The sequence below is a fragment of the Hemiscyllium ocellatum genome, chromosome 46 (assembly GCF_020745735.1).
Source record: "Hemiscyllium ocellatum isolate sHemOce1 chromosome 46, sHemOce1.pat.X.cur, whole genome shotgun sequence".
NCBI classification, from domain to species: Eukaryota; Metazoa; Chordata; class Chondrichthyes; order Orectolobiformes; family Hemiscylliidae; genus Hemiscyllium; species Hemiscyllium ocellatum.
The window spans coordinates 9,043,893-9,068,781 of record NC_083446.1 but is presented as its reverse complement, the minus strand read 5'-3'; the positions used below and the strand labels follow the sequence as shown (position 1 = coordinate 9,068,781).

Here is a 24,889-nt window from a genome sequence, read left to right as displayed (position 1 = left end):
ACCCCTCGCTCCCTCACACACACACACACACACCCCCCTCACTCCCTCACACACACACACCCCCCCCTCGCTCCCTCACACACACACACACACACCCCCCTCGCTCCCTCACACACACACACACACCCCCCTCGCTCCCTCACACACACACACACACCCCCCTCGCTCCCTCACACACACACACACACCCCCCTCGCTCCCTCACACACACACACACACCCCCCTCGCTCCCTCTCACACACACACACACCCCCCTCGCTCCCTCACACACACACACACACCCCCCTCGCTCCCTCTCACACACACACACACCCCCCTCGCTCCCTCACACACACACACACACCCCCCTCGCTCCCTCACACACACACACACACCCCCCTCGCTCCCTCACACACACACACACACCCCCTCGCTCCCTCACACATAGTACTCCTTGTCCTTGTTCTTCTTGCCCTTGCTCATGGCCTTGGCGGTGACGGTGCCAGCCCCAGCCCCGGGGGAGGAGGAGGAGGAGGACGGGATGAGGTTGTTGCCGATGGCCGAGGAGGAGGCCGCGGCCGGCGGCGGGAGCTTGTCCTTGAGGGCGGCGCCGTTGCTGTGGGCCGAGGCCTGCCCCCCTCCGCCGCCGCCCAGGCCGCTGCTGATGTAGTTGCGGCCCTGCTCCACCCGGTAGGACGCCTCGTCGCGGTTGCGGTACTTGTACATGGCGTAGAGCAGGATGAGGATGCACAGGGCCGCCGCCGCCACGATGCCCACCACCATGCCCGTGGTGCTGCCCGACTCCCGCACCACCACCTCCACCTGGCCCGGCCTGCCGCCCGCCGCCGCCGCTCCGCCGCCCGTGGTCGGAGGCTCCACTCCTGCAGTGGGGACGGGGCGAGAGGTTAATACCGGGGAGGAGGGAGGCGGAGGGTGATGGCGGGCCCGAGTCCTCCTCTCGCCGCCCGCCATGACAACCGTCGGCTGAGCGGGAGGCGGCCGAGGGTCGAGCTTGGCCGCCGGCAGCTTGCGGACGCCGTCGGTGACCAGCAAGGTGATGTCGGGAGGCGGCCTGGAGGGGGAGGCGGCGGCGGCGCCATCTTCCACCCCCGGCCTGGGCTTCGAGAGTCCCCGGTCTCCCCAGGCGGTGCGGTCCGTGACCAGCGGCTGGGAAGGGGCGCCGTAAAAATCCTCGTCGTCGCTCGGCGGGAAGCTGGAGTCGAAGATCTCGCCCGAGCCGTAACCTGAGGAGGAGGAGGAAGATGGCGCCGCGCCGCCATTTTGTTCGTCTCCTTCTTCTTCATCGTCGTCGTTGTTGTTGTTGTCGTCGTCCCGGAGGGTGACGCAATCATCCGGGCACTGGTCGGTGACGCAATCATCCGGGCACCGGGGAGAGCGGGGAGGGGGAGAAGGAGGACGGGCGCGGGGAGGAGGAGCCGCCGGCGCCATCTTGGAGCCCAGGCTCGGCGAGCCCTCGGTGGACTCCAGGAGGCGGACGAACGGCCGGTAAGTCGGCGCCGGCGCCACCACCGGGTACGGGGAGCGGGAGACCGTCGAAGGGACCTCGAGCGCGTCCTCCGTCAGGATGGGCAGGATGAGCTCTCCCCCTGGAGAGGAAAGAGAGAGACAGAGAGAGAGAGGGGGGAAAGGGAGGAAGAAAAAAGAAACAACACGCGAGAAGTCAGCGCCGAAAGAGAAGTTTTTAAAAAAGAGAGAGAGAGCAGAAACATTTTTCCTCCTCCTCCTGCTGCTTCTCTACTCACAATCTCAAAACTACTTCTCACGAAAAGAAGGAAAAGAAAATAGACGACAACGAAAACACTGACCGCTCGCTCTTTCTATTAAACTCTCAAACCTACTTTATTTTTACATTATTTTTACATTAAGTCTTCTCTTTTTACATTCAACTCTCTTTGCATTAAACTCTTACATTAAACCTTCTCTCCCTGTCTTATATTAAACTTTCTTTTAACATTAGACCTTCTGTCTTTACATTCGCCTCTCTCCATTAAACCCTCTCCCTTTTTACAAGAAACTTTTTAAACAGTAAGCCTTCTCTCTTCACATTCAACTCAGTCTTTACGTTAAACTCTTACATTCAACCCTCTCCCTTTTTTACATTAAACTTTTTTTTACATTAAACTTTTTTAACATTAAACCTTCTCTTTTTACATTCGGCTCTCACGTTAAATCCTGTCCTTTTTTACGTTAAACTTTTTAAAACATTGAACCTCTTTTTATATTCAACTCTCTTTACATTAAACTCTTATGTTAAGCCCTCTCTTTTTACATTAAACGTTTTTAAACACTCAACCCTCTCCACACACAACGCTGTCTTTACATTAAGCCCCCGTCTCTGTTTACAATAAACTCTCTCATTTTTTCTGTTAAATCTACTGTTTCTCTGTTAAAGCTTCTGCATTTTTTCTCTTAAACCTACTATTGTCCATTAAAACTTCTCTTTTCTTTAACGCTTTTTAACTTTATTTTGACATTAAACCCTCAAATCTATTATTTTCAGTTAAAACTTCTCTTTTCTTTAACATTTAACACACTCTTTTCACATTAAACCATTTTTCTGTTAAATCTGCACTTCCTCCATGAAAACTTGACTTTTTCCTGTTTAACCTACTTTTCTCCAATAAAACTTTTTTTCATTGAACCCCCCTCTCTTTTTACATTAATCCCTCTTTTTCTTCTGTTAATCATGCATGTTAAAACTCCTCTTTTCACATTAAACCTTTGTTAAATCTCTGTTGCATTAAACACTCATTTTTCATTAAAACCACTTTTAAGCGTCAATTTTTAAAAGCTGTATCTGTTAAACATCTTTTTCCATTAATCATACTCTTCCCATAAAATCTACTTTTACCATTAAACCTATACTTTTTCTCCTGTTAAAGCTTTTTGCTAAAAGTAATCATTAAAACCGCTTTTTTTCAATCAAACCTATTCATTCTGTTAAACAAAATTTTTTCCTTTAATCTATGTTTTTGTTAAATGTTTATTACTTTTCAATCTCCTACAAATTATACCTTTTCTCCCCCATTTAAATCTACTTATTTCATTTAAACAACTTTTTGTTTCTGTTAAACCTACTCTATTTCTATAAATCGGTCCTTTTTTCCCATCAAATGTGTTGTTTTTTGCATTAAGTGGTCTTTTTCTGTGAAACCCACTTATTTTGTTAATCGTACCCCTATTGAGCTAAATTTACATTTTTTCCTGGTTAATTGTACTTTTTTCCATTAACCCTGCTCTCTTTCCCGTTCATCCTACTCTATTTCTATTAAATCTATCCTTTGTTTTCATCAAACCTGATGTTTTCGTGCTAATTATACTTTTTTCCTGCAAAACCTACTTTTTTTCCATTTTAAACAACTTTTTTGCCCGTTGAGTATACTTTTTCCTGGTAAACCCACTTTTCCTGTTTAACTTTTATTGTTAAATGTACTCTTTGCAACCCTATCTCGCATCTATGTTTTTAAAAAATATGACAATGGTTTAAATATACGCAAACTATCACTAACAATATTATATATAAAAACAAAAAACTCGTTTGCTAAATCACTTTTTCATTTAAAAAGATGCTGTTTTTTTTCTTTTTTTTCCCTCTCGTTTAAAAAAGTATAAAGAATCCTAAAACGTGTCTCTCTCTTTTTTACAAAGAAAATAGCATACCATGGAATCAGGCAACTTACATCAATAATTTGGGCCCATGATATTTGCATGAAGAAAAAAAATTACAAAAACAAAGTTGTATAAGAATGTCCTGGGAAAAATTCAATTTTTTCGCTACATATTTCTGAGACTAGTTCTCTCTCTTTTTTTTGTTTTTTTTTGAAAAAGCAATGCTTGATGTTGAAATGAGACTTCAAAGGCTTACATTAATTTTTGTCCTTTTTTTTGTATCCCCTTGCATCCCCACATCTTTCCCTTCAATCACCCTCCTGATAACCATCCCACCCTCCCTCCTTTCTTTCTTAGCCAGGGACTCTCACAGTTCACAAACATCTACCCTTCCCCCTTTAAAAAAAGTATCAGAAGGATGGTGGGAGATGACCCCTGTGAGACACGTGCTGTCTGCTTTAACTCCGGCCTGCAGCTTCCCAACTGAGAAGGGAGAGTGTGTCACAGGAGGGGAGTCCCCGGGGGCGGGGTAGATTCTGTGTCCCTGGGGGGGTGGGGCGGGGCGGACTGTATCCCCCAAGAGGGGCGAGGTGGACTCTGTGTCCCCCGTGGGGAGGGGTGGGGTGGGGCGGACTGTATCCCCCGGGGGGATTCTGTATGTGCCCGCGGGGCGGACTCTGTGTCCCCGGGGAGGTGAGGTGGGGCAGACTGTATCCCCCCAGGAGGGGCGAGGTGGACTTTGTGTCCCCCCAGGGGGTGGGACGGGGCGGACTCTGTGTCCCCGGGGGGGTGCAGGGAGGACTCTGAATATGCCCGCTGGGCGGACTCTGTGTGCCCCCAAGGGGCGGGGTGGGGTGGACTCTGTCCCCGGGGGGTGTGGGGAGGATTCTGTATGTGCCTGCAGGGCGGACTCTATGTTCCGGGGTGTGGGGGGGGGGCAGGCGCAGGGCAGACTCTGTCCCCCGGTGTGTTGTGTGTGTGGGTCTATGGATTTGACAGGCTTTGTGATGGTACCCAGTCCAGATGACGGTCCTCATCCTTCAATGCTTAACCTCCACCTGCTGTACACGCAGGCAGTAATGCTAATTCAACGCTGGGTCACCGTGGGGTCAAAGGTTATTTTTGTCCCCATGATCATTATGTCCCTTTAACTGCTTGGCCCCTGGCTAAGTTTGTGGTTTGAAATCTCTTTCTGTCATGAGACCCTTGATAGCAAAAAGGACAGAAAATCATTTTCAGAATACACATTTTTACAATTATACACTAGCAGTTGCGTTATAGTCAATGCAGACACCATTTTGGTACAAAGTCATCATTTTGGACTTCCAAGCTCAGATCCACATGCCTTGGACTCACTGCTCTCCGTTCATGAGGACCTCATCATGGCTGACATTAGGCTGAGCTTGTACCTCACTGCTCCCACATGGTGACTGGTGAGAAGCTGATTGTTTGTCTCTACTGACAGACTGGGTGTTGTGATGTTCAAGGACTTGCAGGGAGATACCTTCATTGGTAGCAGAGACCCCAAGTATGGGCTTTCAGTGTAAGGCTGTTGCTAATGACTGAACATCGGCAATGTCTGATTTTCTACAGTGGGGAATGGTTGATGTGAGTAACATAGGTACGTTTATGAGACACTGGCTAAAGTCCTAACAGCCAAAGATAGAGGTTGATGGATTGACATGGTGAGGGCAGGAGGAGGTTCAAGTGGAGTCAGTTGGACCAAATGGCCTGTGGCACTGATAATGGAATCGCTGTGCAGAATTAATGGACAGAATCTGGCAGATTGGCTGACAAGGAGACAGGGAAGACTCTAAGGAGGGATTCAAATTCAGGGTTGCAAATCTTAAAAATTGTCACATTATCGGATTAGGAATCAGTTTATGTCAACAAACACTTAAGAGTCGATTCTTTCTAGAGTAGGGCTTCAGAATTGACTTTAATCCTCTCCTTTGGGTTAGGGAGCTTGAGTCTGGCTTTTACTGATTGGTGCTCTCCAGACAGCAGCTCATGTCTGGGAATATATTCATATTCAGTACAGAGCTCCACCTTTTAAATATCATCTTTCCCATGTGACGCTTGTTTGTATCAACAGGTTTTAATTAGTTAATCTCCAAGAGGGTATTACCAGTCTTAAGGGGTGGTCTTTGAGGAGTCACAAGACTAATTGTATTCAATGGGAGGAGTTAGGGATCTGGACAGGTGATCGTCTCCAGAGAGTTCGGAATCTGGAGAGAGAGTTTTCAATGGAAGGAATTAGGGATCTGGACCGATGGTCTTTAGTGGAGAGTTTGGAATCTGAAGAGTCTTCACTGGTAATGTAGGATGCTAGAAGAATTGGCTTTATTGAGGATGTTCATGGATCCAAACTGTAATTGCGGTGTAAGGGGATTTGTGAAAGAGGACTGTTTTGGGAGTAAGGGGACAAATGGTTTGGAATTTGTTGGCAGGGTTAAAGGCTAAAAGGGACGGCATTTGATTAGCTTACTGTCCTTGTTCTGTGCTGACTTCCAGTTGTTTTATAATAGCGTCTCTCCATCTGCCGTCCCTCACTCTATTGTTAAATATGCATTGTGTGTTACAGGAACCGGGGCAGGCGTATTACGCTGGAGCCCGTGATAACAAGAACCAGACAGTAGCGGGTCATCAGAGGCCCTCCCATGGGTCAGCAACATTACAGAAAGCATGTTCTTGCTTTGAAAGCTACATCTTTGATGGTGCGAAAAGACGACTTGGGAGCTCAAAATTTCTTTGTATATTCCAGGGAGAGAGATGTGCTCATCTCAATGAGTAGCGATGGCATTGTTAGCAGGAGGTGTTTGGCAGGATAATGAATTTCCCTGGCAATTTACTCGCCATGGTTGCCTTTGCCATGTTTTCTCTGGTTTCATCCAGAGATGGCAGGCAGAATTCATGTGCCGATTCATTCTTGATGCCTGAACCCTTTAAGAGAGTAAACTATCAGGGCCATGCAACGGGAAGTGGCGGAGGTTTAAGATGTTTAGGGAGAACGTGCAGTGGAGGCTATCGAACGAGCTTCGATGGAGCATATAACTTGACCCTGATTGATTCTACAGGCACATGGATGCGCTGGCAAGCGTTCTGGATGTGTGGAGTTAATCCTTTGTCTCAGACTGGCAGTCCCGCAGATTTCAATGCTCATGCCAGTGAGCCCCATGAGGAGCCAGCAGCTCCCGTGAGCAACAGTCACAATCGTGATGGAGTCCTCAGATTTTTGCAATGAGATCAGGACGTGTGGATAACCACCCACCATCTCCCTAACCCTCCCAAAATTTCAGACCGTATTTGAAATTTTAGTCATCTTTGTATGATGAAGAGTCGTACAGTGCACAGCGTGGCTTTAATAGTTTCTTCAAAAGTGGGAAGGGGACAAAAAGTTAAATGGCAGTCATGCAGCAGCGATCGCTTGTGGCAAACTGACACGCAGGGGCTCAATTCTTAACTTGGGGTCATTTCAGTCTCTGCCTCACTTGAGTTAGATTGGGGGTTTGTTCACGCTTAACAGCTCCTGTAGAAACCTGGTGAGAATAATTTGCAACCCCTCTGCATGACCTCCGCTGGGAAAGTGATTCCCCATATCTGGCCAGTTGCTTGAGGTGATGAGACAGTTACATGACTCTTTAGCCTCATGTGAGGAACACCCCTCGCTCATACCTCACTGAAGTTGCTTGTTCAGATTTTGAAGTTAGTACTCTTAGATCTTACCTTTGCTCACTGTTGTTCTGATATGTGAATAGGTGACAATACCATTGGTGTTCCAAAGTCCTACATTAAAGTGTGGTCACTTTGATTTTCCCGTTTAGGTTGCTTCAGAAGGCTTGTTGTAACCTGACTACATCAGTTCATCGAGCAGACTCCTCCAATTCCTCATTTACTGTTTCTCCACCTCCAATACCTCACTAAATAAAAACCAATTCTGAGGAAAGGTCCCCAAACCCGAAACATCAACTGTTGATTTCACAGATGCTGCCAGACCTGCTGAGCTTTTCCAGCAACTTGTGTTGTTGTTTCCAATGCCTCACTCTCTGCCATTCTACCTCCAGTGCTTTATTCGGTCTATATCTGTCTCATTCCACATGATAATTCCTCAATCTGCCATCCCTCACCCTGCCTATCTGTCTCTGTTGCCAGTGCCACTTTGTGTTTAACGTTGGTGTCTTGCTCTGATTAGCAGTCCATCTCTACAATGTCTTGGTCCACTTATCTCCACATCTCCAGTCACTCGTTCTGACTACCATTCCATTGCCAGTTTGTCATTCTGTCCATCTCTCTGGCTCTAGTTTCTCAGTCTCTCTATCTTCACATTTCCAATTGCTCGCTCAGATTTATCATTCACACTTAACATGTCCTTTTCCAAGAATAATTTGCATTTCTGCTTCACCCCTCAGTAACTGTCCAGCCCCTCTATCTACAAAGTTGACATTCCACTTAAATATGGATGATCTCCAAGGGTGCTATTTATCCTGCTGTCTAGCTTTTTGGTCTGTCTTTCTCTCTGTCTTTAATGTCTTTGCTCACTAGCTATATATCCCCAATTCATTATTGTCAATCATAATATCCCTATTTCCTCATGGTATTTTATCACCTCATCTTAAATTCCTCATACACTACCAATATATCCAATCTCTCCGATCTTTCCCTCCAACTCCAGTCTCATTCTGAAAAACTTCCGATTTACTGTCCTTCACTCTGCCTCTGCGTTTCAAATCCCTCACATTTTGTATCCCTCCAATTCCTCATTTGCTTTGTTCATCTTCAATACTTCACTGCCTGTCTTCTGTCTCCAAATGTCTGTTTGTCAGTCTGTCCATCTTCAATGCCTTTGATCTGTCCATCTCCAAATCCTTCTCACTAGCTGTCACTAATGCTTCAATCTGTCCATCCAGCTCCAGTTCTTCTCTTTGTCCATCTAATTCCTATCTATGTTCATTTCTTATCTTCAAACTACAATCTCTCATTTCATCTGTTTCTCCATTTACAGTCCTTGACTGTATGACTACATCTCCAATTCCTTACTGTATCCATCACAGTTTGTCTAGTTCCTCACCCTGTCTATTTGTCCATTTCCAAATCCTTTCTCTGCCTATCCTGTCTCCTTTATGCCTTACTCATTTCAGCTCTGCACCTGCAATCCACCTCTCTCCAATTTCCCACAACTAGTTCCCCATTCTCTTTTGTTATCACCAATTCCTTAGTTCTATCTCTCCATCTTCAATCCTTCACACTTCTTCCTCTATCACCAATACCTTACATTTATCTATTCCTTCATCTATAATGCTATTTCCATCTCAATTTCACAATTCTGCTTTTTCATCCTTCTAATCTCTCACTTTGTCCATTTCCTGTCACTCACTTGTCTATCTCTCCATTTTCAATCCCTCATTCTGTCTATCTCCAATCTTCCACTATCCATTTCTCCATCTCCGATCCCTTACTATCTGTCTACCTATCTATAATGCATTATTTTGTCTGTGATTGAAAAATAGAATCAGGAATTTATGACAATCTCCACTCTCCCATTATGCCATCTCAAATCTCTCCCTCTATCTTTCCATCTGCAATCCTTTTCTGTCCTTCTTCTGCACTCACTCAATTGCACTTTCTCCAAACTGTGTTTGTTCAGCTTTCCAAATCATTCACTCTTGATCACGTCTCCGTTTCTCACTCTATCCACATCTCCAGTAGTTCTTTGTGTCTGATCCATCATCCTGTCTATCGTTTATCTCCAAATCCTCTCACTTTCACTCTCTTCATCTTCAGTCATTCATACATCACACTACACCTCCAATTACTCACTCTCATAACATATCCAAAATGTCCACTGTCTCTAGCTTACCTGCAAATCTACGATCAGTTACTCTGTGCCTCAATGGATACATGAATAGGGGGAGTTGAGGCCAAATGCTGGCAAGTGGGACGAGATTAAGATATCGGTTGGCACGGACGAGTTAGACCAAAGAGCCTGTTTCCATGCCGGACATCTCAAATTCTTCACTCACTCTATTTTACCATCTCTCAATTGCTGCATCTAATTTCTCACACTTTCCCCAATTCCATTGTAAAATTATTACTTGGTCTTTATCTCCAATTCCTCCACTGGATCAATCACATTACTATTTCATCAGTCTGTCTGTCTGTCTATCCACATCCTATCTCTGATCTGTATTTTCGTCCGGTATCTCTATCCAATTCCTTTCTCTGTCTTCAACCTTTCTCTGTTTCTTCATCTCTGATCCCACATTTTGTTTTGTCCAACACCTATATCCTTCACTTTTTGTATCTCCATGCACTCTGATATATTCCACACCTCACTGTAGCACTCTCTCATAATACCCCATAGTCCTTACTGTATCACTGATATGTCCCACACTCCACTGTTAAACCCTGACATATCTTATGCATCAAATTTCTCACTCTGCATCCCTCTGTTGCTAACTCGTCTTTGTCTCTCCATTTTCAATCCCCACTCAGTTGGTTCTCCCATCAACCCCTCCCTCTGACTTTCAGATTTCTTATTGTGAATCTCAACATCTGCAATACCTCATCATTTCTCCATCTCCAATCTTTCAATCTCTCCCTCCAACTCTAATTCCTCATTCTCTGTACATCACATCTCCAACCTAATAATCTGTCTCCTTCAGTCCTAATACCCCTTCATCTCTAAATTCACACTCACTCTATTTCTTTATCTTCACTTCCTCCACCTTTATGTCCCTAGGACTTTTAGATGCTACCTATCCTTGTTAAACATGATTGGAAGGAATCCAAAATGGTACAACCACAAATTGGCCCTGATGGGGGGAGCCAATGAGACAAGCTGGTTCCTATACTCAATAAACATAGATTCCTGGCAAACAAATGAAGCATTTCTTCAGAGACAAGAATTTTAATCCTGCATCTCCAATAACCCGGGAAGCAAACTTTTCAAAATGGAACACAATTACTCAGTCACTGTTCCTTAACTAAGGAAGGGTATATAATTGAAACGAGATTGCAAATCTTATAATACTGGCAGAGTCACTGCTTACAAACAATAAGACAAAGTAAAGACTTGTTACACCCAGTGACAGGGATTCTGATATACTGTAATGCATACACTTCAGTGTAAATCTCTGATACCCCATGCACCTGACAGTATCACATTCTGATAGACATTACTCCTACACTTTCTGATATACCCAGTACTCCTCAATATAACACTGACACATCCCACACCCTGCTTTGTTAACTCTTGATATACCCCACACCACTCACTCTGATAAACCGATATATGTCACACCCTTCACTACCAAACTTGATTTCACCTACACCCTCCTTACACTTCCTGGTATATCTCACACCCCCTCACTATAACATTAATATGCTCTGAATGCATCACTCTAGCACTGATATACCCCACACCCCTCTGGAAAATTCTCTGATATGGCTAACTATGCTCACTGGAACACACATAGATACCACAAACGTCATCGTACTAAATCCGTGTGATATTCTGCATATCCCTGATTGTAACACACTCTAATAACATACACATCTCACTGGAATACTGTGATATATTGCACAATTATAGCTGTGGCACTTTCTGATACACCCAACAACATACACAAGAATACCAAGATAGATAACAGACATGATACTTAATCTGTGTAATACACTGCATATTGCTGACTGTAACACTAAAATATTCCACACCCCACACTATAAATGTCTCTGATCTACCCCACACCCATTGGTGTAACACTGATATAACCCACACCCCTCACTGTAACACTTTGATATACCCCACACCTCTCTCAGTAAAATACTCTGATATCCCCCACACCCATCATGATAACTCTCACTGATATACCCCACGCCCCTCACTGTTACACCCCATACTGAAATACCACATACCCCTCACTGAAACATAGTCTGATATACCCCACATCCCTCACTGCAATTCTCACTGATATACCCCACACCCCTCACTGTAACACACTCTGATATACCCCACGCCCCTCAGTGTAACATTCTCTGATATACCCGAAACCCCTCACTGTAACATTCTGATATACTCCACACCCCTCACTGCAACACTCTCTGATATACCCCACACCCCACCCTGTGACACTCTCTGATACACCTCACACCTCTCACTGAAACACTCACTGATATAATCCACATACCTCGCTGCAACACTCTCTGATATACCCCACACCTTTCACGGTAACTGTCACTGATATACCCCAAATCCCTCACTCAAACACACTCTGATCTATTCTACACCCATCACTTAACACTCTCAGATATACCACACACCTCTCACAATAACACACTCTGATCTCCCTGACATCCACCAGTGTAACATATATCCCACACAGTAACATTCTGATATAGCACACGTACCTCACTGTAACACTCTCTCATCTATCCCGCACTCCTCACAGTGACAATCTCTGCTATACCCCACACCCCTCTCTCCAACACTCTGATATAGCTCACAACCCTCACTATCACACTCTGATATACCCCCCAACCCTCACTGTAACATTCTCTGATATATCCCACACCCCTCACTGTAACATACTCTGATATACTGCACACCCTTCACTGTAACACACTCTGATATACCCCACCACTCACTTTAACACTCGAGATATACCCCACACCACTCGCTGTAACACTCTGATATACCCCACACCCCTCACTGTAACACACTCTGATATACCCCTCACTGTTAGACACTCTGATATACCCTACACCCCTCACTGTAACACACTCTGATATACCCCTCACTGTTAGACACTCTGATATACCCTACACCCCTCACTGTAACACACTCTGATATACCCCTCACTGTTAGACACTCTGATATACCCTACACCCCTCACTGTAACACACTGATATAGCCCACACCCCTCACTGCAACATACTCTGATATACCCCACACCCTTCATTGTAACACACTCTGATATACACCACACCCCTCGCTGTAACACACTCTGATATACGCCACATTCTCACTGTAACACTCTCTGATATACCCAACCCCTCACTGTAACATACTCTGATACACCCTACGTCATCACTGTAACACACTCTGATATACCCCACACCCCTCACTGTAACACTCTCTGATATACCCCACCCCTCACTGTAACACTCTCTGATATAGCCCACACCACTCACTGAAACACTCACTGATATAATCCACACACCTCGCTGTAACACTCTGATATACCCCACACCTTTCACGGTAACTGTCACTGATATACCCCACATCCCAACTCAAACACACTCTGATCTATTCTACACCCATCACTTAACACTCTCAGATATACCACACACCTCTCACAATAACACACTCTGATCTCCCCGACATCCACCAGTGTAACATATATCCCACACAGTAACATTCTGATATAGCACACATACCTCACTGTAACACTCTCTCATCTATCCCGCACTCCTCACTGTGACAATCTCTGCTATACCCCACACCCCTCTCTCCAACACTCTGATATAGCTCACAACCCTCACTATCACACTCTGATATACCCTCCAACCCTCACTGTAACATTCTCTGATATACCCCACACCCCTCACTGTAACACTCTCTGATATATCCCACACCCCTCACTGTAACATACTCTGATATACTGCACACCCTTCACTGTAACACACTCTGATATACCCCACCACTCACTTTAACACTCGAGATATACCCCACACCACTCGCTGTAACACTCTGATATACCCCACACCCCTCACTGTAACACACTCTGATATACCCCTCACTGTTAGACACTCTGATATACCCTACACCCCTCACTGTAACACACTGATATAGCCCACACCCCTCACTGCAACATACTCTGATATACCCCACACCCTTCATTGTAACACCCTCTGATATACCCCACATGCCTTGCTGTAACACTCTGATATGCCCCACTCCCCTCACTGTAACACACTCTGATATGCCCCACACCCCTCACTGTAACACTCTCTGAAATACCCCACATCCCTCACTGAAGCACTCACTGATATAATCCACACACCTCGCTGTAACTCTCTGATATACCCCACATCCCTCACTCTAACACACACTGATCTATTCTACACCCCTCACTTAACACTATCTGATCTACCCCACTCCCATCACTATAACACACTCTGGTCTCCCCAACATCCCTCAGTGGAACATTCTCTGATATACCCCACACCCGTCGCTGTATAACACTCTGATATATCCCACACCCCTCACTGTAACAATCTCTGATATACCCCACACCCCTCACTGTAACATTCTCTGATATACCCCACACTCCTCACTGAAATACCCTCTGATATACCCCACAACCCTCACTGCAACACTCTCTGATATACCCCACACCCCTCACTGTAACACTCTTTGATATGCCCCATACTCCTCTCTCCAACACTCTCTGATATAGATCACACTCTGACATACCCCACACCGCTCACTGTAACACCCTCTGATATACCCTACACCGCTCACTGTAACACACTGATGTAGCCCACATCCCTCACTGTAACATACTCTGATATACCCCACGCCCTTCATTGTAACACCCTCTGATCTACCCCACACCCCTCACTGTAACACTCTCTGATATACCCCACACCCCTCGCTGTAACACTCTCTGATATACACCACATTCTCACTGTAACACTCTCTGATATACCCAACCCCTCACTGTAACACACTCTGATATAACCCACAACCCTCACTGTAACATACTCTGATACACCCTACGTCATCACTAACACTCTCTGATATACCCCACACCCCTCACTGTAACACTCTCTGATATACCCCACACCCCTCACTGTAACACTCTCTGATATAGCCCACCCCTCACTGTAATATTCTCTGATATACCCCATACCCCTCACTGTAAGACTCTCTGATATACCCCACAACCCTAGCTGTAACACTGATATACACCACACCCCTCACTGGAACACTAACTGATATACCCCAGACCCCTCACTGTAACATTCTGATATACCCCACACACCTCACTGTAACACACTGTGATATACCCTACACCGCTCACTGTAACACACTGATATAGCCCACATCCCTCACTGTAACATACTCTGATATACCCCATGCCCCTCATTGTAACATCCTCTGATATAGCCCACATGCCTCGCTGTAACACTCTCTGATATGCCCCACACCCCTCACTGTAACATACTCTGATATATGTCACACCCCTCACTGTAACTCTATCTGATATACCCCAAACCCCTCACAGTAACTCTCACTGACATAAACCAAACCACTCACTGTAACACACTCTGGTATGTCCCACATCCCTCACTCGAACACTCTGATTTACCACACACCAATCACTGTAACACTCTTTGATACACCTGACACCCTTCAATGTAATAGTCTCTGTTATACCCCACACCCCTCACTGCAACACTTCTGATATACCCCATACCCCTCACTGTAACACTCTGATAAACCCCACACCCCTCACTGTAACACTCACTATAGCCCACACCCTGACAGTAACACACTCTGGTATACCCCACACCCCTCACTGTAACATTCTCGGATATACGTCACCCCTCACTGTAACACTCACTGATATACCCTGCCCCTAACCTTAACATTTTCTGATATACCCCACACCCCTCACTAACACTCTCTGGTCTCGCCCAGACCCATCACTGGATCATTCTCTGATATACCCCACCCCTCACTGTAACACTCTCTGATATACCCCACACCTCCCACTGTAACACTCTCTGATATACCCCACACCCCTCACTGGAACACTCTCTGATATACCCCACACCGCTCACTGTAACACCCTCTGATATACCCCACACCCCTCACTGTAACACCCTCTGATATACCCCACACCCCTCACTGTAACACACTGTGATATACCCTACACCGCTCACTGTAACACACTGATGTAGCCCACATCCCTCACTGTAACATACTCTGATATACCCCACGCCCTTCATTGTAACACCCTCTGATAAACCCCACACCCCTCACTGTAACATACTCTGATATACTGCACACCCTTCACTGTAACACACTCTGATACACCCCACCACTCACTTTAACACTCGAGATATACCCCACACCACTCGCTGTAACACTCTGATATACCCCACACCCCTCACTTAACACACTCTGATATACCCCTCACTGTTAGACACTCTGATATACCCTACACCCCTCACTGTAACACACTGATATAGCCCACACCCCTCACTGCAACATACTCTGATATACCCCACACCCTTCATTGTAACACCCTCTGATATACCCCACTCCCCTCACTGTAACACACTCTGATATGCCCCACACCCCTCACTAACACTCTCTGAAATACCCCACATCCCTCACTGAAGCACTCACTGATATAATCCACACACCTCGCTGTAACTCTCTGATATACCCCACATCCCTCACTCTAACACACACTGATCTATTCTACACCCCTCACTTAACACTATCTGATCTACCCCACTCCCATCACTATAACACACTCTGGTCTCCCCAACATCCCTCAGTGGAACATTCTCTGATATACCCCACACCCGTCGCTGTATAACACTCTGATATATCCCACACCCCTCACTGTAACAATCTCTGATATACCCCACACCCCTCACTGTAACATTCTCTGATATACCCCACACCCCTCACTGAAATACCCTCTGATATACCCCACACCCCTCACTGCAACACTCTCTGATATACCCCACACCCCATAACTGTAACACTCTTTGATATGCCCCACACCCCATAACTGTAACACTCTTTGATATGCCCCATACCCCTCACTGTAACACTCTCTGATATAGATCACACTCTGACATACCCCACACCGCTCACTGTAACACCCTCTGATATACCCCACACCCCTCACTGTAACACACTGTGATATACCCTACACCGCTCACTGTAACACACTGATGTAGCCCACATCCCTCACTGTAACATACTCTGATATACCCCACGCCCTTCATTGTAACACCCTCTGATATACCCCACACCCCTCACTGTAACACTCTCTGATATACCCCACACCCCTCACTGTAACACTCTCTGATATACCCCACCCCTCACTGTAACACTCTCTGATATAGCCCACCCCTCACTGTAATATTCTCTGATATACCCCATACCCCTCACTGTAAGACTCTCTGATATACCCCACAACCCTCGCTGTAACACTCTGATATTCACCACACCCCTCACTGGAACACTCACTGATATACCCTATACCCCTCACTGTAACATTCTGATATACCCCACACACCTCACTGTAACACACTGTGATGTACCCTACACCGCTCACTATAACACACTGATATAGCCCACATCCCTCACTGTAACACTCTCTGATATGCCCCACACCCCTCACTGTAACACACTCTGAAATACCCCACACCACTCACTGAAACACTCACTGATATAATCCACACACCTCGCTGTAACACTCTGATATACCCCACACCTTTCACGGTAACTGTCACTGATATACCCCACATCCCTCACTCTAACACACACTGATCTATTCTACCCCCCTCACTTAACACTCTCTGATCTACCCCACTCCTCTCACTATAACACACTCTGATCTCCCCAACATCCCTCAGTGGAACATTCTCTGATATACCCCACACCCGTCGCTGTATAACACTCTGATATATCCCACACCCCTCACTGTAACATACTCTGATATATGTCACACCCCTCACTGTAACTCTATCTGATATACCCCAAACCCCTCACAGTAACTCTCACTGACATAAACCAAACCCCTCACTGTAACACACTCTGATATGTCCCACATCCCTCACTCGAACACTCTGATTTACCACACACCAATCACTGTAACACTCTTTGATACACCTGACACCCTTCAATGTAATAGTCTCTGTTATACCCCACACTCCTCACTGCAACACTTCTGATATACCCCATACCCCTCACTGTAACACTCTGATAAACCCCACACCCCTCACTGTAACACTCACTATAGCCCACACCCTCACAGTAACACACTCTGGTATACCCCACACCCCTCACTGCAACACTTCTGATATACCCCATACCCCTCACTGTAACACTCTCTGATATGCCCCACACCCCTCCCTGTAACACTCTGATAAACCCCACACCCCTCACTGTAACACACTGTGATATACCCTACACCCCTCACTGGAACACTCTCTGATATACCCCACACCGCTCACTGTAACACCCTCTGATATACCCCACACCCCTCACTGTAACACACTGTGATATACCCTACACCGCTCACTGTAACACACTGATGTAGCCCACATCCCTCACTGTAACATACTCTGATATACCCCACACCCTTCATTGTAACACCCTCTGATATACCCCACTCCCCTCACTGTAACACACTCTGATATGCCCCACACCCCTCACTAACACTCTCTGAAATACCCCACATCCCTCACTGAAGCACTCACTGATATAATCCACACACCTCGCTGTAACTCTCTGATATACCCCACATCCCTCACTCTAACACACACTGATCTATTCTACACCCCTCACTTAACACTATCTGATCTACCCCACTCCCATCACTATAACACACTCTGGTCTCCCCAACATCCCTCAGTGGAACATTCTCTGATATACCCCACACCCGTCGCTGTATAACACTCTGATATATCCCACACCCCTCACTGTAACAATCTCTGATATACCCCACACCCCTCACTGTAACATTCTCTGATATACCCCACACCCCTCACTGAAATACCCTCTGATATACCCCACACCCCTCACTGCAACACTCTCTGATATACCCCACACCCCATAACTGTAACACTCTTTGATATGCCCCATACCCCTCACTGTAACACTCTGATAAACCCCACACCCCTCACTGTAACACTCACTATAGCCCACACCCTCACAGTAACACACTCTGGTATACCCCACACCCCTCACTGCAACACTTCTGATATACCCCATACCCCTCACTGTAACACTCTCTGATATGCCCCACACCCCTCCCTGTAACACTCTGATAAACCCCACACCCCTCACTGTAACACTCACTATAGCCCACACCCTCACAGTAACACACTCTGGTATACCCCACACCCCTCACTGTAACATTCTCGGATATACGTCACCCCTCACTGTAACACTCACTGATATACCCTGCCCCTAACCTTAACATTTTCTGATATACCCCACACCCCTCACTAACACTCTCTGGTCTCGCCCACACCCATCACTGGATCATTCTCTGATATACCCCACCCCTCACTGTAACACTCTCTGATATACCCCACACCCCTCACTGTAACATACTCTGATATACTGCACACCCCTCACTGTAACACTCTCTGATATACCTCACATCCCTCACTGTAACACTCTCTGATATACGGCACACCCCTCACTGTAACACTCTCTGATATACCTCACATCCCTCACTGTAACACTCTCCGATGCACCCCACATACCTCACTGGAACACTCTCTGATACACCCTACGTCATCACTGTAACACTCTCTGATATACCCCACACCCCTCACTGTAACGCGCTCTGATATACCCCACAATCCTCGCTGTAACACTCTCTGATATACGCCACATTCTCACTGTAACACTCTCCGATATACCCCACACCCCTCGCTGTAACTCTCACTGATATACCCCACACCCCTCACTGAAACACTCTCTGATATACCTCACACCCCTCACTGAAACAGTCTCTGATATACCCCACACCCCTCACAGTAACACTCTTTGATATGCCGCACACCCCTCACTGTAACACTCTCTGATATACCCCACCCCTCACTGTAACACTCTCTGATATAGCCCACCCCTCACTGTAATATTCTCTGATATATCCCACACCCCTCACTGTAACATACTCTGATCTACGTCACACCCCTCACGGTAACTCTCATGATATACCCCACACCCCTCGCTGTAACTCTCACTGATATACCCCACACCCCTCACAGTAACACACTTTGATATGCCGCACACTCCTCACTGTAACACTCTCTGACATACCCCACACCCCTCACTAAAACACTCTCTGATATACCCCACACCCCTCACTGAAACAGTCTCTGATATACCCCACACCCCTCACAGTAACACTCTTTGATATGCCGCACACCCCTCACTGTAACCCTCTCTGATATACCCCACATCCCTCACTGTAACACACTGATATACACCAGCCCCCTCACTGTAATACACTCTGATATGCCCCACACCCCTCACTGTAACACACTCTGGTATAGCCCACACCCCTCACTGTAACGCTCTCTAATATACCCCAACCGTCACAGTAACACTCTCTGATATACCCCACCCCTCACTGTAACATTCTCTGATATATCCCACACCCCTCACTGTAACACTCTCTGATATACCCCATACCCCTCACTGGAATACACTCTGATATACCCCACATCCCTCACTGTAACACTCTCTGATATGCCCCACACCCCACACTGTAACATAGTCTGATATACGTCACACCCCTCACGGTAACTCTCACTGATATACCCCACACCCCTCACTGTAACACTCTCTAATATACCCCACATCCCTCACTGTAACACTCTCTGATATACCCCACACCCCTCACTATAACATACTCTGATGCACCCTACATACCTCACTGTAACATTCTCTGATATACCCCACCCCTCACTGTAACACTCTCTGGTATACTCCACAGCTCTCACTTTAATACTTTCTGATATACCCGACTCCCGTCACTGATATCCCCCCACATCCCTTACTGTAACACACTCTGATATACATGACGCACCTCACTGATACACCCTACGTCATCACTGTAACACTCTCTGATATACCCCACACCCCTCACTGTAACACTCTCTGATATAATCCACACCCCTCACTGTAACACACTCTGATATACCCCACACCCCTCACTGTAACGCGCTCTGATATACCCCACAATCCTCGCTGTAACACTCTCTGATATACCCCACCCCTCACTGTAACATTCTCTGATATATCCCACACCCCTCACTGTAACACTCTCTGATTTACCCCACACCCCTCACTGTAACACTCTTTGATATGCCCCATACTCCCCTCTCCAACACTCTCTGATATAGATCACACTCTGACATACCCCACACCGCTCACTGTAACACCCTCTGATATACCCCACACCCCTCACTGTAACATACTCTGATATACCCCACGCCCTTCATTGTAACACCCTCTGATAAACCCCACACCCCTCACTGTAACACACTCTGATATACCCCACACCCCTCGCTGTAACACTCTCTGATATACGCCACATTCTCACTGTAACACTCTCTGATATATCCCACACCCCTCACTGTAACATACTCTGATATACTGCACACCCTTCACTGTAACACACTCTGATATACCCCACCACTCACTTTAACACTCGAGATATACCCCACACCACTCGCTGTAACACTCTGATATACCCCACACCCCTCACTGTAACACACTCTGATATACCCCTCACTGTTAGACACTCTGATATACCCTACACCCCTCACTGTAACACACTGATATAGCCCACACCCCTCACTGCAACATACTCTGATATACCCCACACCCTTCATTGTAACACCCTCTGATATACCCCACATGCCTCGCTGTAACACTCTGTTACAGTGAGGGGAGTGGGGCATATCAGAGTGTTACAGCGAGGCATGTGGGGTATATCAGAGGGTGTTACAATGAAGGGTGTGGGGTATATCAGAGTATGTTGCAGTGAGGGGTGTGGGCTATATCAGTGTGTTACAGTGAGGGGTGTAGGGTATATCAGAGTGTCTAACAGTGAGGGGTATATCAGAGTGTGTTACAGTGAGGGGTGTGGGGCATATCAGAGTGTGTTACAGTGAGGGGAGTGGGGCATATCACACTCTGATATGCCCCACACCCCTCACTGTAACACTCTCTGAAATACCCCACATCCCTCACTGAAGCACTCACTGATATAATCCACACACCTCGCTGTAACTCTCTGATATACCCCACATCCCTCACTCTAACACACACTGATCTATTCTACACCCCTCACTTAACACTATCTGATCTACCCCACCCCCATCACTATAACACACTCTGGTCTCCCCAACATCCCTCAGTGGAACATTCTCTGATATACCCCACACCCGTCGCTGTATAACACTCTGATATATCCCACACCCCTCACTGTAACAGAGTGTTATACAGCGACGGGTGTGGGGTATATCAGAGAATGTTCCACTGAGGGATGTTGGGGAGACCAGAGTGTGTAAAAGTGATGGGAGTGGGGTAGATCAGATAGTGTTAAGTGAGGGGTGTAGAATAGATCAGTGTGTGTTAGAGTGAGGGATGTGGGGTATATCAGAGAGTTACAGCGAGGTGTGTGGATTATATCAGTGAGTGCTTCAGTGAGGGATGTGGGGTATTTCAGAGAGTGTTACAGTGAGGGGTGTGGGGCATATCAGAGTGTGTTACAGTGAGGGGAGTGGGGCATATCAGAGTGTTACAGCGAGGCATGTGGGGTATATCAGAGGGTGTTACAATGAAGGGTGTGGGGTATATCAGAGTATGTTGCAGTGAGGGGTGTGGGATATATCAATCTCTGATATACCCCACACCCCTCACTGTAACACTCTTTGATATGCCCCATACTCCTCTCTCCAACACTCTCTGATATAGATCACACTCTGACATACCCCACACCGCTCACTGTAACACCCTCTGATATACCCTACACCGCTCACTGTAACACACTGATGTAGCCCACATCCCTCACTGTAACATACTCTGATATACCCCACGCCCTTCATTGTAACACCCTCTGATCTACCCCACACCCCTCACTGTAACACTCTCTGATATACCCCACACCCCTCGCTGTAACACTCTCTGATATACACCACATTCTCACTGTAACACTCTCTGATATACCCAACCCCTCACTGTAACACACTCTGATATAACCCACAACCCTCACTGTAACATACTCTGATACACCCTACGTCATCACTAACACTCTCTGATATACCCCACACCCCTCACTGTAACACTCTCTGATATACCCCACACCCCTCACTGTAACACTCTCTGATATAGCCCACCCCTCACTGTAATATTCTCTGATATACCCCATACCCCTCACTGTAAGACTCTCTGATATACCCCACAACCCTCGCTGTAACACTGATATACACCACACCCCTCACTGGAACACTAACTGATATACCCCAGACCCCTCACTGTAACATTCTGATATACCCCACACACCTCACTGTAACACACTGTGATATACCCTACACCGCTCACTGTAACACACTGATATAGCCCACATCCCTCACTGTAACATACTCTGATATACCCCATGCCCCTCATTGTAACATCCTCTGATATAGCCCACATGCCTCGCTGTAACACTCTCTGATATGCCCCACACCCCTCACTGTAACATACTCTGATATATGTCACACCCCTCACTGTAACTCTATCTGATATACCCCAAACCCCTCACAGTAACTCTCACTGACATAAACCAAACCCCTCACTGTAACACACTCTGGTATGTCCCACATCCCTCACTCGAACACTCTGATTTACCACACACCAATCACTGTAACACTCTTTGATACACCTGACACCCTTCAATGTAATAGTCTCTGTTATACCCCACACCCCTCACTGCAACACTTCTGATATACCCCATACCCCTCACTGTAACACTCTGATAAACCCCACACCCCTCACTGTAACACTCACTGTGAGGGTGTGGGCTATAGTGAGTGTTACAGTGAGGGGTGTGGGGTTTATCAGAGTGTTACAGTGAGGGGTATGGGGTATATCAGAAGTGTTGCAGTGAGGGGTGTGGGGTATAACAGAGACTATTACATTGAAGGGTGTCAGGTGTATCAAAGAGTGTTACAGTGATTGGTGTGTGGTAAATCAGAGTGTTCGAGTGAGGGATGTGGGACATACCAGAGTGTGTTACAGTGAGGGGTTTGGTTTATGTCAGTGAGAGTTACTGTGAGGGGTTTGGGGTATATCAGATAGAGTTACAGTGAGGGGTGTGACATATATCAGAGTATGTTACAGTGAGGGGTGTGGGGCATATCAGAGAGTGTTACAGCGAGGCATGTGGGCTATATCAGAGGATGTTACAATGAGGGGCATGGGGTATATCAGAGTATGTTACAGTGAGGGATGTGGGCTATATCAGTGTGTTACAGTGAGCGGTGTAGGGTATATCACAGTGTGTTACAGTGAGGTGTGTGGGGTATATCAGAATGTTACAGTGAGGGGTCTGGGGTATATCAGTTAGTGTTCCAGTGAGGGGTGTGGTGTATATCAGTGTTACAGCGAGGGTTGTGGGGTATATCAGAGAGTCTTACAGTGAGGGGTATGGGGTATATCAGAGAATATTACAGTGAGGGGTGGGCTATATCAGAGAGTGTTACAGTGAGGGGTGTGGGGTATATCAGAGAGTGTTACAGTGAGGGGTGTGGGGTATATCAGAGGGTGTTACAATGAAGGGTGTGGGGTATATCAGAGTATGTTGCAGTGAGGGGTGTGGGCTATATCAGTGTGTTGCAGTGAGGGGTGTAGGGTAAAGCAGAGTGTCTAACAGTGAGGGGTATATCAGAGTGTGTTAAGTGAGGGGTGTGGGGTATATCAGAGTGTTACAGCGAGTGGTGTGGGGTATATCTCGAGTGTTAAAGTGAGTGGTGGAGTATATCAGAGTGTGTTACAGTGAAGGGTGTGCAGTATATCAGAGTATGTTACAGTGAGGGGTGTGGGGTTTATCAGAGGGTGTTACAATGAAGGGCGTGGGGTATATCAGAGTATGTTACAGTGAGGGATGTGGGCTACATCAGTGTGTTACAGTGAGCGGTGTAGGGTATATCACAGTGTGTTACAGTGAGGTGTGTGGGGTATATCAGAATGTTACAGTGAGGGGTCTGGGGTATATCAGTTAGTGTTCCAGTGAGGGGTGTGGTGTATATCAGTGTTACAGCGAGGGTTGTGGGGTATATCAGAGAGTCTTACAGTGAGGGGTATGGGGTATATCAGAGAATATTACAGTGAGGGGTGGGCTATATCAGAGAGTGTTACAGTGAGGGGTGTGGGGTATATCAGAGAGTGTTACAGTGAGGGGTGTGGGGTATATCAGAGGGTGTTACAATGAAGGGTGTGGGGTATATCAGAGTATGTTGC

The 24,889-nt window shown here is 46.5% G+C and overlaps 1 protein-coding gene across 1 annotated transcript in view; it reads right to left on the bottom strand.

The window, feature by feature from the left end:
• Positions 1-361: 361 nt before the first annotated feature.
• Positions 362-24,889, bottom strand: part of LOC132836189 (neurexin-2-like) — a 1,025,492-nt gene continuing 1,000,964 nt past the window's right edge. Inside the window, exon 25 of the mRNA XM_060855516.1 lies at positions 362-1,586. Coding sequence (XP_060711499.1) covers positions 418-1,586 — 1,169 coding nt within the window. The 3' untranslated portion in view covers positions 362-417. The remainder of the gene's footprint in view (positions 1,587-24,889) is intronic.